This window comes from Penicillium malachiteum, assembly GCF_028827825.1.
Source record: "Penicillium malachiteum strain IBT 17515 chromosome Unknown utg000005l:1.0-9002435.0:326005.0-9005861.0, whole genome shotgun sequence".
NCBI classification, from domain to species: Eukaryota; Fungi; Ascomycota; class Eurotiomycetes; order Eurotiales; family Aspergillaceae; genus Penicillium; species Penicillium malachiteum.
The window spans coordinates 4,279,034-4,297,011 of record NW_026643099.1 but is presented as its reverse complement, the minus strand read 5'-3'; the positions used below and the strand labels follow the sequence as shown (position 1 = coordinate 4,297,011).

At 49.3% G+C, this 17,978-nt stretch overlaps 9 protein-coding genes across 9 annotated transcripts; 5 read left to right on the top strand and 4 right to left on the bottom strand.

Moving 5' to 3' along the window:
- Positions 1-317: 317 nt before the first annotated feature.
- Positions 318-1,214, top strand: N7483_011600 (uncharacterized protein; the record flags this gene model as incomplete). The annotated part of the gene is made up of 1 exon (XM_057095027.1): positions 318-1,214. The coding sequence occupies one exon, from the start codon at positions 318-320 to the stop codon at positions 1,212-1,214; it is 897 nt and encodes a 298-aa protein (XP_056940998.1).
- Positions 1,215-2,315: 1,101 nt separating this feature from the next.
- On the bottom strand, positions 2,316-3,326 carry N7483_011599 (uncharacterized protein; the record flags this gene model as incomplete). The annotated part of the gene is made up of 1 exon (XM_057095026.1): positions 2,316-3,326. One exon carries the CDS (start codon positions 3,324-3,326, stop codon positions 2,316-2,318), a length of 1,011 nt encoding a protein of 336 aa, XP_056940997.1.
- A 583-nt stretch (positions 3,327-3,909) lies between these two features.
- On the top strand, positions 3,910-5,813 carry N7483_011598 (uncharacterized protein; the record flags this gene model as incomplete). Its single annotated transcript, XM_057095025.1, has 2 exons — positions 3,910-3,964; positions 4,729-5,813. 2 exons carry the CDS (start codon positions 3,910-3,912, stop codon positions 5,811-5,813), a joined length of 1,140 nt encoding a protein of 379 aa, XP_056940996.1.
- A 1,556-nt stretch (positions 5,814-7,369) lies between these two features.
- N7483_011597 (uncharacterized protein) lies at positions 7,370-7,882 on the top strand (the record flags this gene model as incomplete). The annotated part of the gene is made up of 1 exon (XM_057095024.1): positions 7,370-7,882. One exon carries the CDS (start codon positions 7,370-7,372, stop codon positions 7,880-7,882), a length of 513 nt encoding a protein of 170 aa, XP_056940995.1.
- A 155-nt stretch (positions 7,883-8,037) lies between these two features.
- Positions 8,038-8,862, bottom strand: N7483_011596 (WD40 repeat domain-containing protein; the record flags this gene model as incomplete). Its single annotated transcript, XM_057095023.1, has 2 exons — positions 8,038-8,660; positions 8,691-8,862. The coding sequence occupies 2 exons, from the start codon at positions 8,860-8,862 to the stop codon at positions 8,038-8,040; spliced, it is 795 nt and encodes a 264-aa protein (XP_056940994.1).
- Positions 8,863-9,313: 451 nt separating this feature from the next.
- N7483_011595 (uncharacterized protein) lies at positions 9,314-11,173 on the top strand (the record flags this gene model as incomplete). Its single annotated transcript, XM_057095022.1, has 3 exons — positions 9,314-9,597; positions 9,652-9,759; positions 9,838-11,173. The coding sequence occupies 3 exons, from the start codon at positions 9,314-9,316 to the stop codon at positions 11,171-11,173; spliced, it is 1,728 nt and encodes a 575-aa protein (XP_056940993.1).
- Positions 11,174-11,566: 393 nt separating this feature from the next.
- On the bottom strand, positions 11,567-12,322 carry N7483_011594 (uncharacterized protein; the record flags this gene model as incomplete). The annotated part of the gene is made up of 1 exon (XM_057095021.1): positions 11,567-12,322. The coding sequence occupies one exon, from the start codon at positions 12,320-12,322 to the stop codon at positions 11,567-11,569; it is 756 nt and encodes a 251-aa protein (XP_056940992.1).
- A 13-nt stretch (positions 12,323-12,335) lies between these two features.
- Positions 12,336-13,007, bottom strand: N7483_011593 (Zn(II)2Cys6 transcription factor domain-containing protein; the record flags this gene model as incomplete). Its single annotated transcript, XM_057095020.1, has 1 exon — positions 12,336-13,007. The coding sequence occupies one exon, from the start codon at positions 13,005-13,007 to the stop codon at positions 12,336-12,338; it is 672 nt and encodes a 223-aa protein (XP_056940991.1).
- A 2,457-nt stretch (positions 13,008-15,464) lies between these two features.
- On the top strand, positions 15,465-17,725 carry N7483_011592 (MDR family MFS transporter; the record flags this gene model as incomplete). Its single annotated transcript, XM_057095019.1, has 5 exons — positions 15,465-15,546; positions 15,872-16,086; positions 16,156-16,535; positions 16,598-17,024; positions 17,090-17,725. 5 exons carry the CDS (start codon positions 15,465-15,467, stop codon positions 17,723-17,725), a joined length of 1,740 nt encoding a protein of 579 aa, XP_056940990.1.
- Positions 17,726-17,978: the final 253 nt, after the last annotated feature.

Here is a 17,978-nt window from a genome sequence, read left to right as displayed (position 1 = left end):
CAAGGTTCTATTTCAAACTTGAACTTGATCATAGTAATAGTAGTAATAATTTTTAGAACTTGGGACCACTGATCCGCACGTTCCCTAGATATCACCTTCCCTCACTCCTAGAGATATCACACACCACACACAGGCACAGCACATTTTCCATCATCATCACCTGGGTATCCTCCATCCTTTCTGACAAATAATCATCGACCGCTTTCCTAACTGATTCATTAGGTAGGAATACCGCCAGATTGTATCCAAAAATTTCGTTAGAATCACCAACTACACTATTCCGACCTCAAGGGATGACTGGGCTTAATGGCTCCAGTATGATGCAGCGCACGGTTGAAGAATTTCTGGATGGCCTCGACGGGGATGTCTACGCTGATATTGAAGGGCTACCTGCACTTTTTATCGAAGGCAAGCCTTGGTCTGCCCCGGCGATCGCAATCGCCCAAGAAGTCGCAACATCACACAGAATGGTAATCAAATCATACGACGCTTTTGCTACCTGGATCAAGGATGTGGAGAATGCGGCTCGACCTTATCAGTCGACGGCAGGAAATGCCACCCGGCGGATATGGCTTGAAACAAAACCTCGGCAGTCCCTCATTCTCACAAATGGTACTAGTAGCCGTTCGAGCGTTCTTGCGCTCGGTGAAATAGGGATCGATTATCCCTACATCTTCGGTTTTCGAAATCTGTGCGCGCACGCCAACGAGATCTTTACCCATCAACCTGCCCGTATTATCCTGCATGATTTTTATCTCTTTGGGGGTATTTTGGAAATGTGGGTGTTCGACCGAGCAGGGATATATGGAAGTAAAGCATTCGACATCCAAGAGACACCCAAACTTGCGACTCAAATTATTTCCAGCTATATGCTCATGGATGACCCCTCACTTGGTGTGGATAATAGGATAAAATATGATTGCCGAGGCATTTATATTGAGTGCGAATTTCCTGGTTCAGTCGAGGGTTGCCGGTTGTACCTTGATGATTCGCCGATTTTTGCACGAGTCAACAAGTCCATTCTCAGTGACGGGCTCACTTGCTATCGTACTAGGTTAAAGACCTCCGATGCCTGGAGCTATGTTGTTAAGATCAAATGGTGTGAGCCCGACGAAGGTTCTGAGACTGAGATGCTTGAGCTGGTTACGGAGATGCATATCTGGGGAGTTATTCGACTGATTGAACACCAGATTGTCTGCAGTACAAGTAAATGACGTCGTGCATTGACCCTTGGCAGCACTCGTAACTTTTCCGGCCGGAAAAAGACTGCAAGGAAAGTCAGGCCTAGTTCTGCATGCGACTATACTTCAGGGTCCTCGAAAGACGATGGAGTTGATTCCAGCCATACACCACATGCAACGATCAGAGAAAAGATACTACAATGCGTTGTTGTTGCACTGCTCGGCAAGTCGCTTCATCGGTTTGAATCCATTACAGGACTCTTGTATGCATTACGAGATGCATTGAAAGGCCATCGTTCATTGTACCAAGATGGAGGCATTTTGCATCGAGACATATCTCCTGAGAACATCATTATCCCAGCTCATATCACGAAAGATAACTCTCCAAAACCGCAGGGCGTCCTGATTGATCTGGATCTTGCAACCCCAGTGACGAGCCCATCAAAACAATTTGAAAGCGTTGGCACATCACCCTTCCAGGCAATCGGTGTGCTGCAGGCTTACCTACCCAATAACCCTCATACTTATCGACACGACCTAGAATAAGGCTTCTTTACATTTCTTCTCCTTGCAATATGTAAAAGACCAGTCCCAGTGGGCGAAAGTCAACTACAATTACCAGCAACAAGCGCATTGCAGAGGTGGGGTCAAGGTAGACCTGTTGATAAAGCAAGGAGTAAGACAGAGGATATGCATACCCAAGGCTTCCGCATCATATTGCGCGAGCTAACACCTGATTTTAAGGTGCTATCAGGATTAGCGGAGGAACTTCGAGGCCTTCTTTTTCCTATGAGAGATGGGAAGTTGTGGACGGGAGCCGACCATACAGCACATGGCACGTCAGCCCTTTATAACGGGATGATCGACGCATTTGAAAAAAAGCCGCCAAATTTTTTATGAAAATTAGGTTTTATTAAAATGTAGAGGTCATTCGAGGTGAATATTTATTGTGTTTACAGATTACATTACTACCCGGTTACGTCCTTCCAAGATTTTAATAATATGACGAAGTGTATCCAAAGGACACGAAAAACTCCCTTGTAATTCAAGTTCGACTGAGCAGTATTATGGATATTCGTGAGATCAAATATGTGTCATGAAAGAAATGGGGCTACCCCACTGACAGGCACCCATTCAATGTTTCCAATCACTCCTACATGTCGGACAAGTAGGAGCATGGGCTGTGGGTAGCCATTGGTCAATGCATTGCTTGTGAAAGTTGACACCACAAGTTGCTTTGCACCAGACCAACTCATCATCGTGGTTCTGGTGGAGAGTGGACTCGCTCTCGTGCTCATCCCTTTCCAGGGCTCCTTGAGAAATTTTCAAATCACACAAACAGATACCACATTCTCCCCCAATCTCACGGCGCTTGACCCGAGAGGTCTCATTCTGACTTTCACGCTCTTCAGTGGTGCTAGAAACATGGACCACAGTTGTAGGAACAGAGACTGCCCTTGTTTGACGACTGACTTGAGGCCGGGTTGGTCGAGGTACACTGATTCCTGCCTGATTGGTAGATATTGATGAGTGTCTCCTCACTGTTGCAGGTTCAAAATTCGCCGAAGGAGTAATTCTGCTCGATACGTTTCTTCCAGTACTGGAAATAATACTTTCTCGCGCATTTCCACTATTCAGGTGGACTGTAGGGTTCACAATATTCGATGCGGAATGAGAAGCAACCTCGACGCGGGGAAAACCAAAACTTCTTTGGTGGAAACTGGACAGCCTCTCCATATTCTCCTCGGTGCTCTGCAGGAAGGTTCCCCGTAGTGAATGCTTCTCTAACCTTACAGGTTGTGCAGTGGCAAGCTGCGAGTTAAGGTATGTACGGACTTGCTGTTTCCAACGATTTGCAAGACTTGATGCCTGACTTTGATGGAACCTTGTGCATAAAACATGAAGAGCTAGATCCTCCAGTAGTTCGTCGATATTGCGACCGGCTCGAAGATCTTTGGTACCCTCGTTAAGGAGCATCATTGCAGAGCTGCGACCGCGTGCATTTGTGCGAGCATGACAGCGACGACCCTGTGAAGGAGCATAACCGGCACACCATGGCTCTTTATCTGGTTCAAGCTTGATAATCTCACAAAGAGAGACAGGAGACGGACTTGCGACATAGGAGTTGAAGTTTTGAGGAGGCATGATGAATTTTTGGGAAAAAAGTAAATATAATATGTGATCGCAATATATTATTTTGCAGGGCTTCCAATATTCTTTTGAATTTTCCTTCTCTAGGAGAATGAGTTCTTTTAATATGTTGAAATATGGGAGCCACCCAGGATAAATCCATGATGTGCTGCTCTGCCACGATGCGTGGCGCAGCTCTTGGTCTAGTGTAGCTATGCAAAACTTCAAAATAGAAAAAAACACAACATTGAAACAGCGAGGGACATCGGGATACCAATACCTATCGAGATTCTTTTGCATCATGCATAGCCGACAGCTTCTGCGCCATATTTTGATGGAATGAAAATTTGTCGGTCTCCTACTGCATCGTTTTCGGCGGCTGTGGATAGGTCCTTAATTGAAGAGGAACATCGGGAAGCGTCATCGGGACTTTTGTTCTCGACGGTCAACTGGTTGCAATAGATTGGTGAGACTAAATATAGCCTTGCAAGGTTGCAAAGTGCGCTGGCAGTCATTGGCTATAGATAAAATTGAAACTCACTAAATTCACTAAATTCACTAAACGGACTAGTCAGTCTTGTGTCTACCGAATAAGATCATGGCGCGCCGCCGTGGTCAAGTGGGTCTAGTCAGGACGGACGGGGCCTGGGCGCGTATGTAGAGGGTATTCAGGTACGAAAAGAAGCTATTATATCATATGAACACTCTTTCACTTAACTTCGCAATCTTGTATAGAGGTCCTGGGTCCAACTCCAGATGTCCCCTTCAACAGCCGTATTTATCCATCAAAGCTCTAAAATCACTATCCTCTAGAAGCTCTGTCGCACTTAGACGTCTCTCTGGGGAGTAGACGAATAATTTCTGCATGATAGTTGCAACAAGATCTCTCTCCTCCTGATCAACATCAGGGCGGCGACTGGCAATTCTTTCTTTGAGTTCCCCAGTTTGGACTGGGTTGAGCCCTTCACCTTGTTCATACCATGAATCCTGACATCCCCGAGATTTCCAGAACCCCTTCCAGCTTTCAGGCAGTGGGCCCAAAACTTCAAAAAAGTCGGCGATAATTCTTCCATCAGGTCTAGGATGGAAAAGAGGGAAGTCGAGATAAAGTGAGAAAAGAGAATCATATAGCTCCAAATATCACATCCAAAACTTGGGCGTTGCTCATGCAAGCGGTCTGGTGAGCAATAGACAGATAATGGGAAGGTAGAACTGGGAAAGTAAGATCATTCAACTTTGTCGCTATTCCGAAGTCCCCGAGAAAGAAATCAGCTGTACGCAGTTCATCGGGGGGGGGGGGGGGGGCTATATCACTAAACGGAGTGGGGATTGTCCAACGTCGCAATAGACTACATGCGCGACACGAAAAAAATTCATCCTACTTCGGCAAATCGGTCGAGGACTTAGAGCAATGGAGAATTTAAGACGCCTCGCCAGGCCCTTGGTGCTTCGATTTTCATGACTCTTGCTGGCGCCTCCTTCCTCCTTCTCTGTAGAATCAGTCTTGGACAGAGCACTCTGATCGATGGTGAAACGGAAATCGCAATTGCTGGCTGTCTCTTCAATCAACTAAATTGTACACCATGCATTCAAGGATCTATTTTTCAGTTCGGGCACGATTATGATGGCGCCACACAAATGCATAAACCATCTGGGCCACTGGCCTTGGACTTCAACTCACATTTCTTCGCTGACTCTGGGAAGGTCCTACATGTGGAGTCGCTAGAAAGCGCCTCATCTACCTTCACAAACAGCTCTGGACAAAAAAAACAGACCAAGGGCAACAATACCTCTAGCAAAGAATATAAGCGGTCTTCTAATGCAATTTCAAGGGAAAGAGAAGTCTGCTTTAGCTTGCAGCAGGGCAAAAATCACCAGTTTTGTACCGGGCTGGGAAGAACGACCTCATATCTCGGTGGTGGACTCTCTGCCGAGCTGATGCTCGAAATAATATCCAGCTTACCTTTCAATGAATCATTGAAATTGCGACTCGTTTGTCGGAGGCTTGCTTTACTTTGCTCTGTCAAGCACCTCCCGCAGTCATACTGCCGGAGTCGATTTTGCCTCGGTCAAGAGGCAGACTTTCTTTTCCCAGACTTCTTAAACTCAAGCCTCTCCAGGGACCGGAACTGGACGGCAATCTTCTTTAGAGTAGTTCACACTCTACGTGATGGGGATCGTTCTATGATGAATCGAAAGAGAATTCGTGGTCTGCTGGAACCGATCGCAGTCCTCTGGGACTGTGCGGCTTCCTTTGGGACTGGGCCTTATGGCTCTGCAGTATCGCCAGAGCCAGATGAAGCACGACCAGACGAAGAACGCTTGTTTCGTTTTATGGATGACCGTACTGCAAAAATGGACTGCCTATCTCTGAAGGTTATTGCTCGATTCTCGGGACAAATGCAAACCTGCACTAAAGGTCCCCTGCGGGAAGGTTGTCGTGAATTTCATTACCGGACACAGTCACTAGCTTCTCTCCCCCAGGATTCATCTTGGAAATAAACATTTCCCCAGGAACAAAGTACAATACCGGTCATGGTCTTGGATACCACATCCCAGCTTCGGGAGAGCAGATCTCATGTACATCTGATCTGAAAACCATATCTGTGGCATTCCGTGCAGAGGGCCTTGTCGGAATCAAATTTAAATTTCAAGACTCAAGCTCAACAGATTGGCTTGGTAATACCGAATACACAGGTATGGCATTTGGGAGTTTTGTTATTCCCCAGGACTCACAGTTGCCCTACCTGATCGCTGGTTTTGATCAATATAAAGTCGTTTCGTTAGGGCTTGGAATTCCGACAATTGATAGAACTGCTGGTGCACAATGCACACATTCATTGATGTGGACACCATCTATTCCAAGTGACCCAAACTTGAATATGACCAGCATTGTCCCTGTTGCACCATCAAGGACTTTTGAACCGTTGATGAATATCGATTTCGGTGGCCCGAAAGTTTCATACCTTAGTGGATTAACGAGACTCACATGTTACATGAATTATTCACCGAATCCATTGATTGGAATTGACACATTCTTTTCCGACGGAAGGTCAATTCTGTTCGGCTCAAGGACCGGTTGCGAGATCTCATTTTTTGTGAATGGCAAGGCTGGAGAGCGGATCAATCAAGTGGGTATTATTGAGGCGCAAAACTCAATGTACGACTCAAGTATATCCCTCCTTGGTTAAAAGGTTAATATCATATATCTCCTAGTTCTCCGTTACACAATACTGATTGTCCTTCCAGGTCTCAACAAATCATGCCAGGGTTGCTAGCTTTTTCCCCCTTCAACTCAAACTCGACGAACCTGTGAAAGCATTATCAGCCCCTCCACCAGGTTGCTGTATCACCGGCCTTGTTGCAATAGAAAGGGATGTCTCGGGTAGCTCAACATGTCTCAAACATCCTTATCAAGGTCATTTTGGTGGTATTGCTGGAATTGGTGTTCGATCCCAACTATGCGAGGATGGTTTCACACCACCTGTAGCTGACCATTGTCAAAAAATTCGAAATCACCATGTTCCCGATGACCAGCTTCGATATGATAAGGAATTCGAACGGCTTATTGACTGTGGCAGATTGGACGATTACCAGACATATGTATCGCTCACCAATGTTCGAAGAATCAGAGCCTCGGTTGGGACCTCAGGGCGAGGTCGATCTTCTGACGTTATCTCCGGGCTAAAGTTTGAATACTTCCACAATCAAGCTCCAGATGTGCTAGATCAATGGATACACGAAATTGATGGCGCTCTGGAGCTCTCGACGGGCGAGAATTTGCAATCTCTAACGGTCACGCTCAAGCCTATTGGATTTTTAGCTCGATTCCTACGCACGAGATATGCCAGATTGCTGCTATACATATTGAGACAAGCCAATCTTGAACTATGACATTCCGCGCCTCGCAGGATGAATTAGCACCCCAGAAAACATCCATGTATCAGTCCCAATGTGATTTTGGGGAGGAAATGGTAGCCATGTCATGGATCTTTAGCATGCGTGCTGATTGGCTGAGATCAATCACTTCAAGAAGCCACACAAACCACCAGATGATCATGGTCCCAGAACTCACAGCTCCCTGGGATCAAACGCAGAAGCTCTACCTCAGCACCCTAAATTCAGCTCAGTCTCCGTCTTTAGAGACAGTCACTGCAGTCGAAGCTTCCATGCAAAACGAAGCAATAATGGGGATTGCTTTCATATATCCCTCGGGCAAGGTCTCAAAGATAGGAAAGTTTGAGGGAATTACAGCAAAGATCTCCATTCCCGAGGATTCCCAAGTTGTTGGCTTTTCCACTGAACGTAAAGATGAAGAACTCAAAGCGATTGAGTTCGAAGTGGAGCCTACATCTAAGAAGATAAGACTTTGCGTCGAATCTCTGGAGAATACCACAACTCCCGCTTATCCGGATATCAATCGGAGAGATGTGCAGTGTAAAGCCGAAGCATCCGCTGGCAAAGAGCAGAGACATGTTCAGGGGAGGGATTACAATCGACCCCTTGGGTCAACCCTGGTCGGGTTGTATGTATCATCCCTCGGGTTCTATTTTTTTTGGGGCGGCGTATGAACGGAGCAGGTTGAGGACTGTCGTCTGGGGTTTTAGCTTGAGGTTTTCCCATCTCCGAGTCTAAATCCTGCTCCCAGAATTCCAGGGACTGTCGAAGTTCCTCCCCACTCTAATCTTTGTAATCTTTGCAGCCAAGATTGACTGGCAGTTGATGCCTAGTCTCTGTGCTCCATACCTTTCCCTCTATTTTCATTTGAGCTTGCGACGACAAGCCTGCCGCTATGGGAGAACTGAATATCCTGGATGGGCGAGTCGGAACCATCATGATGTTTTTTTGCATCCAGTGCCACAATTGAATATCCAGTTTGAATTTTCAGTAGCGATACGCTCCCATCATCACAGCCCAATGCCAATAGTTCGCTATTCGGAGTGATTCTCGCTTTGCCAATCCAGTAGGGCATTTCTTCCGTCGTTCTAACAAGTTGACCAGTTGCTGCATCCCAGACCTTGGCCTTGGAATCCTCTCCTCCCGTCGCAACAAGAGAGCAGTCTGGTGAAAACTCAACACTTGCAATAAAACGGGCGTGGTGGTCTGAGATGAGGTTGGTGGCTGGCACCCCAGGCTCAATACCCCATAAACGAACCGTGTTGTCATATCCACAGGATGCCAACAATCGGCTATTCGAGGAGGAGGTGATATTTTTAATTACCTTTGTTTGGCCTTCCAAATGGTGATAGATGACACCGGTCTTTCTCTCAAGAAGTAGGATTTTATTCAGGTCGTCAGCAGTTGCAATGTACTTATTATCCGGCGGGAATGTTGGCTTGTAATAGCGACCTTCTCACCGCCTAAGATTCTGCATCTTACGCCAAGGAGTTTCCTGTCGTGCGCCGGGCGGTGTTTGGGTGCCCTGTTTGGGTGCCCTCTGACGGTGCAGGCGACGCGCCTGTGGCGGCGACGGACGGCGCCATCGGTCGAAGGCTGAAATACTGTAATGAAGTTCGTCTGTCTCTTCTACAAGCCGGATTGGATCTCCCATTCGATTGAGTATCGGAATTGATTTGTGGAGTGTACTAACCTACGCAGTGAGACGATTAAGGAGCTTATGGGTAAGAACTTGTAACACGACCTAGAAAGTGTATGTCCAGCTTATGCTAACAGAGAGAGAGAGACCTCAGCTGCACGTGCGATAGAAACCAAAACCCTGCGAGGAGGGAAACAAAACCCTCCTACCCTCCGCGGCGGTCACATACAAAGAACATACAGTCAGCTGTGGCTGTGCCTCAGTACCAGGAATTTCGTTTGGCCTTAAAAATACCGATTTTCTGCAAGAAATCGACTAAACTACCTGCAATGGACTTTTCCTTGCGACAAGCACCCCATGGTAGCTGCTCGCGCCTTCTCTTGCTTTTGCTTGAATCCCACTTCACCCCCACGGTTTTTCTATCACCCCACAATACTCGCAGCACCTACCACGGCTACTAGTAATCATGTCAGACACCACGATAACACAGAAAGATGCGGCTGCTTCGACTCCGAAGTCTAAAGAGACCTCTTGGTTCGATGCCGTCCAGGATGCGACCACGGAAAAGAAAAGCCTGCCAGTATTCGAGAAGGGGCCGAGATTCTTCACCATCTTGTTTGTTCTCGCCCTCACCAGCCTCCTCACGTCTTTAGAGGCAACAATCACTTCAACCGTCATGCCATCCATCGTGGCCGATTTGGCCGGAGGCGAAAACTATATCTGGATCTCTAACGCCTATTTCTTGGCTATGTAAGCCTCCAGTCCCCTTTATGCAACCAGCTCCGGGAATTAATTCATATACAGGACTTCTCTTTTGCCCATGTTTGGCCAGCTCGCAAACGTGTTTGGTCGCCGGTGGCCCATGATCATATCAGTGGCCCTCTTCATGCTCGGGAGCGGTGTATCTGGCGGGTAAGTTGTCTGCTTTCCCATAGTTCCTTCCATGTCTACCTCTTAGAGTCTCTGCTGAGGAGACGCGCAAATGCACAGAGCCAAGAACATGGTCTCCATGATCGGTGGCCGAGCGGTTCAAGGCATTGGAGGCTCGGGCATCGGCGTCCTCTGCGAGATGATCATCTGCGACCTGGTACCGCTGCGCGAGAGAGGCACCTACTTGGGCATGGTGCTCGGCATGGTTGGTCTGGGAGCCGCCCTCGGCCCTCTCTTTGGTGGACTCCTCGTCAGCTACAGCACATGGCGCTGGGCTTTCTACATGGGCTTGCCCATAGGCGGTGCTTCGCTGGTGTTGCTATATCTCTTCTTTCACGTCAAGTACGACAAGTCCTCTACGTTGGCCACCAAGCTCTCAAAACTCGACTGGCTAGGCAACGCCGTGTTCATCGGCGGCACTACCCCGGTGCTCATCGCCCTCAGCTGGGCCGGAAGCAAATACCCGTGGTCTGCCTACCAGGTCCTCGTGCCGCTCATCGTCGGCCTGGCCGCGATGGGAGGCTTCATTTGGCTCCAAACCAATGCCCGCCTCGTGCCCAACCCCATCATGCCCATCCACCTCTTTAGCCATTCCGTCACTGCCCTAGTCTTCCTCCTCACTTTCCTCCATGGCATGATCACTATGTGGGCCTACTTCTTCCTCCCGGTCTACTTCCAGGGCGTCCTCGCCGCGAGCGCCTACCGCTCCGGCATCATGCTCCTGCCCACCATCCTCGCCCTCCTGCCCGCCGCCAGCATGGGCGGCGGCCTGCTCACAAAATTCGGCCTCTACAAGCCCATCCTCTTCGCCTCGTTCGCCTTCATCGTCGTCGGCTTCGGCCTCTTCTCCATCCTCGACGAGAACTCGAGCACGGGCGCCTGGGTCGGCTTCCAGGTCGTCGAGTCCTTTGGCGCCGGCCTGTCGCTGGCGGCTCTGCTCCCGGCCCTCCTGGCCCCGCTGACGGACAGGGACACGGCGCTGGCGACGAGCACGTGGGCGTTCATGCGCAGCTTCGGCGTCATGTGCGGCGTCGCCGTCGCGGGCACCATCTACTCGAACCGCGCGTCGCAGCTCGCCGGCGCCGGCGCCATCGCCAGCGACCCGGCCGTCGCCGCGCAATTCATGGCCGGCGGCGCGTACGCGGCGGCCGACCCCCATCATCTCGACTCGCTCTCGGCGCAGACGCGCGCCGAGGTCATCGCCGTGCAGGCCAGCGCGCTCCAGCGGTCGTGGCAGGTCGCCATAGCCTTTGGTGGGGTGGGTGTCATCACTGCTGCTATCATGAAGCAGGTGGCGCTCCGGAAGGAGAACGACACCGAGTTCGGCATGACGGAGAAGGTGGACAAGCCTACCGAGGAGGAGGCTAAAGGCACGGAATCACCGGCCGCGTCGTAGTACCGCTCAGAACATGTTTGTTTTACTAACGTCGAACCGGCGGACATACAGTATTAGATAATGGGGGCGGGACTGGTTATTATCAAGTTTTATTTAATGGGAAGCTTCTCTCTTGCTTCTTAGTACATTGCACCTATCTAAATTTGTTGACCTCGGCTTGAATCTCTGTCAGACACAGTCGAGTTCTTACACTGCCTTTTCATGACACTGTTAAAAAGACACAATGAACACTATACCCGTGTTCCAAAAACACTATGATGAATTACAATACTGGAAAGACTATCACGATGAGACGACATTCACTTCCCCGGTACCTTGGGAATCCTAAACCTTAAATTGGTACATTGCATAGTGTGTTGTCATAGATGCCTTTTTAAGATTCTGCGGTTCTACCTAGTCATCGAGAAATCTCATCGAGTCCTTGATACTGGCTCGTATCGACTCTACGTACGACTTGCCACCCCGTCGTGACTTGACATCCTCCTGTTCCATCCCAGCCCAAAACAACCGTGTTCGATCTGAACGGGAGAGCATCCCCGGGGTGGCCGAGGCAGCCGCCTCGCCCGAGAGACAGTGTTCGGTTGGAATCCCCATGCAGCGCTCCAGGGTCCGCACCTGGCCCTGGATGGCATCGAGGATGCCTGTGGCATACGTCTTTAGCGGCATGTCCTGAAGCGTGGAGATGCCGCCGATTCGGAGCACCGACTTGACTTTGACGGACTTGAACGAGGCCGGCGGCAAGTCGCAAATGAATTCATAGATGGTGTGGAAAAGCGAGTCGAAGAGTCTCATCAATGCAAGGTAGCTCGACAGAGCCAGGAGCACAACCTCCGTGCTGAGCGCATCCTCACTCCGCGTATGCGTTTGGCCCGCCGCCGGCGTCAAGCTCTGGATGATGTCGATGAACTTTGTGCTGCACGTAAGGAGTAACGCAGCTGGATTCTCGGCCTGCTCCGCGCCCGCGCCCTCCTCTTTGCAGCCCTGCACGACTTTAACTGGGTCCGAGTAGTATGTGTCGACCGCGGCGATGCGCTGGTCTATCTCCTCTCGGAACCGCATCAGCGAGCTTGCTGGACTGATGCATTTTGGTAGAGGACTCTGGGGAAGGACCGCGCTCTCGCACGGATCAAGGAGCGGGCCAAGATCCATATCTAGCACGCTGCTACTGAGAGTCCCGGCCCATGTCGAGCATCGCGTCGATCTCGTCATCTGCACTGAATAGCCCCCGGAGCTGTGATAGACCGCTGAGTTGATCCACATCCACCAGGGCGAGGATATCCTTGCCCGGCGCAGCAAAGCTTTGCTCAATCGAAGGAGAACCGAAGAAGGCGGCGCTGTCGCCTGACGCTCCCCAGAAATCTGGCTGTGGTCCGTCATGAGCTAATAGGTTTCCCGGCGGATTCGACTGGACGGGCTTGGAACCCGCAAGGTCCGACGCTGCGATGCCGTCGAGCCACCTGTCCCAGGACGTGCGCATGTCTGCCCTGTACCGCGGCGCTTTTGTAGGCGCGCCGGCGGCCGGTGCGGGCTCACCTGCCATGGCAGGGGCATGGATCTCGACATGGTTCACCTCTCGCAAAGATGTCGACGTGCGATGCCGCCGCCCCGCACCGCCGGTAGAGGAGACACCGGCAGGGTTCGCCGCGGCGGGGCGGCCATCGACGGTCCGCTGTTTGGGCGGTCTTCCGGGGTAGCCCGGGGCGCCTGTCACGCACCGCGCGCCGATGTGGTCGCAGCGGGCGCACGGCGCTGTGCTGTTTTCGGCGCGGAGGCACCGTACCCGCTTCGCTCTGCACTGGTCGCAGGCAGAGCGCTTCACTGCCGCCTTGAGCATATTCGGTTTCCTGGTCGTCGCGAATAGAGATACGAGAGATCAATTGCGAAACGATCCGGTCTGAGATCACGACACACTTGGCCTGGTGTTGGCGATGATGACCAGCTTTGGATTGTTGGTGGTAGGACAAAGAAAACCTCCTCGGAGGGTTTTTGTGGCCGCAGCCAATCATCAAAAATAACGAGCCGCTCCCTCTAACTTACCATGATCTACCGATTTCAGCAAACTCACGTCCAGGGCCGGTGTTGTTTTTATGTCTCACCTGACTTGCGCTCGTTGTGTTTGACGTGCTCTCATGTTGGGTTACATACCTGTTCATAAGTTTGGGTACACTTTTCCGTAGAACTTTAATTTTCCAACCACCCAACTTCGAAAAATCATAACACCGCCAAAATGAGAGCTTTTGGCACCATGATTAGTGGAAATCGACCGCGAAATGCGGAGCTATCGACCGAGGTCCTATCAGCTATTGTTACAGCGATTAAATTAGGCCGAAAACCTGCTCACATAGCGCGTGATCTTCGTATCAGCCGCACAATGGTATATCGAACGATGGAATGCTTTGAGAATAATGATAACCTAAAATTGCACCCTTGCTTAGGCTGTTACCCCTCTATCAATAACTGAACTATACGGTATATCTATTAAATATATTGTAGGTTTCCTTAAATAAGCTGGGTACTAGCCTTGATTACCGAAACTGGTCTAAGTATATCTAGATCCACTGCCTATCGATGTTTACGCCGCTATAAGATCTCAATGAAAATTTTGCTGTCGAATCCTACTGAAGAAAGAAGATATTCGTTAAGGGCTAGATTTTACACGTTAATAGTGGGGATCATGCTTGTTTATTGACCGCAGGAAATGAATCAAAAACTGCCGCCTAGAGATTTCAATCCCCACCATGTTTTCGTGCCTTCATAAATGGCGGCTTGCGAGCAATTTTCTGCGCGCATGGAGCATGAAAATGTCTGCAAACAAGATTAATGCCCAGAGTAGGCTTTACGGAAATGTGCTCTAAGCTACTTATTCTAGATGCCACGATAAGATGGTATATATACTACTCAAGAAGCGAGCTGATTTTAACGCCTAGGGTAGGAATCACGGAAATGCACTCGAAGCTACTCGCTTACGAGGCTATAATAAGATTATATTGATGCTTTTCAAGCTTTTAGCGGATGAATAGACTCATTCTTCCAATTCTCCTTAGAAGCTTAAGCTAGCTTAATAACTGCTAATACATACTTGCTAGTGATGCCTCCAATCGCAATCCTTTTTTTTCGTGTCATCTGCTGTCACTATAATAAGGCTTGAGAGGAGGTTTGATTTATTTATGGCTTTTGGCTTACACAGGGGGGGGATATAGAGTGAACAAACAGTTTGTAGTTACATAAATATATAATCAATTTTTGGCAACTTTGACGGATGGGTAGAATCGTGAGAATAGCACTATATGTCTATCTCACTAGTTTCGTGGTTTTGATACAATATATGAAGTAGCAGCCTGTATTATAAGCTAAATATGCCTTGCGCCTGCACTATTCGAATTTTCACTAATACCATTGACTTGTGAATGGCCATCGAATAAAAATTACCCTACAAGGGTATGAGACGGTGCTCGGCAGGCCAGGACCAGCCGCCCGAGCACATAAGCCAACTCTACGCCATAAAAACATGGCACTTACGAATAACTATCACGTGAGATGCAACCATCAGTGATCAGACACACAAGATCCTGTCCGTTCGAACAGAACGGACCTGATGGACAAACAGGAAGGGCTAGATATATAAGGACAGTCATTACCACACATGTATTTAGTCCTTTGCGTTCAATTACACATTTTTATTTGGAATTTACCAGTTCTAGCTTCACTACTTACTTAGTACTTTAGACAAACCATCCTACTAGGAGGGGTATCCTTAGTCTCTCGTCCCTTGACGCAGATCCTAAGTATAGCTTGACTATACGCACTACCTGGCACAGCTGGACAAGAGTCTAGCCCATAGATCCGAGCCCGTGTAAAGCCCTACGACGGTAACGGGTACGGTTGCGACTGAGACTTGAGGACGAGCCTCGACGTACGTATACAGATCCTACGAGCGATACTCACTGTGACCAGTTAGCACCGCGTAACACGAAGTTCTATAGTGTATACTCGTTCTAGCGCATAGAGATTAAGAATGCTCAAGAATTTACCTATAATGTTTATATGTAGACTTCCGCAAAACCCAACTTGAACTTCTCTAACCCGGACCCAACCCGGACCCAATGCTGGGGCCCCAATAAAACCCAACTCGACCCAGTTCGACCCAACTTTTGCAAAATTCTGGTCATAAGACTGCTTAATCATCAAAATAATATGCTGTTTTTACACCTGCCTGGTTCATACAATGTAGCACTTCAGTGCCACAATCTCAGGGTCGCCATCTCAGGGCTAGCACGGGGTGGATTTTTTGATGGGGTGGGCGACTCCCGACGACGCACCACGGGCGGCGGGAGCACGCATAGGGGGCCAATCAGGGGGCGGAGAAGTCGAGTGTAAGGTTGAATGCATTTAACAATACAGTACTCCGTATAGGCCTACTCATTACCCTTCCTTGCCAAGACTTCTTAAAGCGGCAGCTGGTGGTTCCACCAGCAATAATACACAGACCCGTCTCAGCTGCACGAGTTGCGCATCTAGGAAGATCAAAAAATACTGTACTCCTTGCACATTTACTTTTTCTTTTTTTGTTTTATTTCATCTGACAATAGTATTCATTAATCCCTTTCCCTTCTTCCTAACACGATTCAATTTTCACCCAAAAGCCATCTCCAAGCTAGCCAGCCACCTTCAACGGCAATAAACATCTCGGATGCACAGTGCAAATCTCCCTGGATTCTACTATGGGGTCTAATGCCGATGAAGCATGCCTTTCTCATACAACAGCGGCTGTGAAAAGCGGGCAAGAGCTTGGATGTTCAACAGAGACTTGTTCCCTTTTAGCCAAGCCGGAAAACGAGAACCGATATCCGTCAAGATGGCAGGCACTACTGGTGACCATCAGCCTTTGCCTGACAACCTTTTGCGTTGCTCTGGTGGGTCGTATATTCTGTACTGCAAAATGTGGTCAGCTCCGCTAATGTCCCGGTGTCTCAACCTCTCAGGATGGAACTATCCTTGCCACTGCAATCCCCCGAATCACCGACGAATTCCACTCCTTGTGGGATGTGGGATGGTACAGCAGTTCGTATATGTTTGCCATGACAGCGACACAGATGATGTGGGGGAAATTTTACACAATACTCCCCGCCAAATGTGTGTTCTTATGGAGTCTAAGCATCTTTGAAATTGGCTCGCTCATCTGCGGGCTCGCCCCATCCTCTCTTGTATTGATCACGGGTCGGTGCATCGCAGGGATCGGGGCTGGGGGTCTGAATGCTGGAGACATTGTCATTGTCACAAATACCATTCCTTTACGAATACGGCCGATATATTTGGGGCTAATACAGTGTATTCATGGGGTGGTGAGTGTAGGCGGGCCTCTGTAAGTTTTGTGCCCTTCCCCTCTTCCTTTTAGGGTTGATACTGGGCTGACGGATTCAATAGGCTCGGGGGCGTTCTGACGGACCATGTGTCATGGCGATGGTGCTTTTACATCAATCTGCCTTTGGGATTCGTCACCCTCATCTCGATCTTTTTGTTGCTGTCAAGTAATAAGCCCCCATTGAGCCATCTGAGTCGAAAGGAGAAGGTTCAGTCCATGGACCCGCTAGGATCGGTATTCCTCATCCCCGGAATCGTCACGTTGCTGCTAGCGCTCCAATGGGGAGGATCACAATATGCCTGGACTGACTGGCGGATTACTCTTCTCTTCGCTCTGTCTGCTGTCCTGTTGACGATATTTTTAAGAGTTCAGGTGTGGGCTAAAGATAGAGCCACGCTGCCGATACGCCTCATTTGCAATCGAAATATGCTGGGCATTCTCTGGTACGCGTTCTATAACAGCGGGGCGCTGATCATCTTCACCTACTACGTACGTTCGTGTTTCTCCACTGCCGCGAAGGCTGCGTTAGGATTGACCTCCATTCTCTTCCGTAGCTGCCGATCTGGTTCCAAGTTGTCAATGGAATCTCTGCTACCCAGTCGGGCCTCATGAGCCTGCCTACCGAGCTGGGGTATGTCGTGTCATCACTAGTCGGAGGCGTGCTCGTTACATTGGTGGGATACTACACACCGTTTCTCATTGTATCATCTATGGGTTCCGCCATTGGTGCTGGTTTGCTTAGCACGTTGCACCCCTCCTCGGGACTGGGCCCAATCCTAGGGTATCAGGTCGTGCTAAGTGCCAGCGTCGGCATTGGAGCCCAGAGTGCAAATCTGGTACCCCAGGTGGCAGTAACACCTGAAGATACCACCATGGCCATCACGACATTCGTGGTTATACAATCGCTCTGCAACTCCGTCTCCTTGCCTCTTGCGCAGAGTGTCTTTCACAACCGCCTACTGCACAATCTGCGGGTAGATGCTCCGTCTGTGGATCCCTTGATAGTTGAAATGTATACCACGCGGCTCCGACAGATTCTGCCGCCGAGGTTGCTAAGGATAGTGCTTGAGGCATATAGCCGGTCAATTACGCAAACTTTCTACGTTGGAGTGGCAATGTGTGCCTTGTCTTTTTTTGGCTCTGCTTCTCTAGATTGGGAGTCTGTGTGCGAAGAGAGACCTGTGGAGTAGACGAGGGGCGATCATGAGGTTACATCTCAGTCATAAGCAAAATAGTCCCAGTGATTGAGCCGATGTTATCGGGTGACGTTCGAAGAGTGTTTGCCTCGTCATCATTCTGAGAAGCATGCATTGCAGTGAGCTGCTAACTTTGCTGGCCTTTGAGGTAAATTTATCTCGAAATGCTGTTCAGGACTTGACAGAAATGTAGGGTCTGCCGTCTGGGGCCAAAAATCCATCTATCCATCTATCCATCTATCCAAAT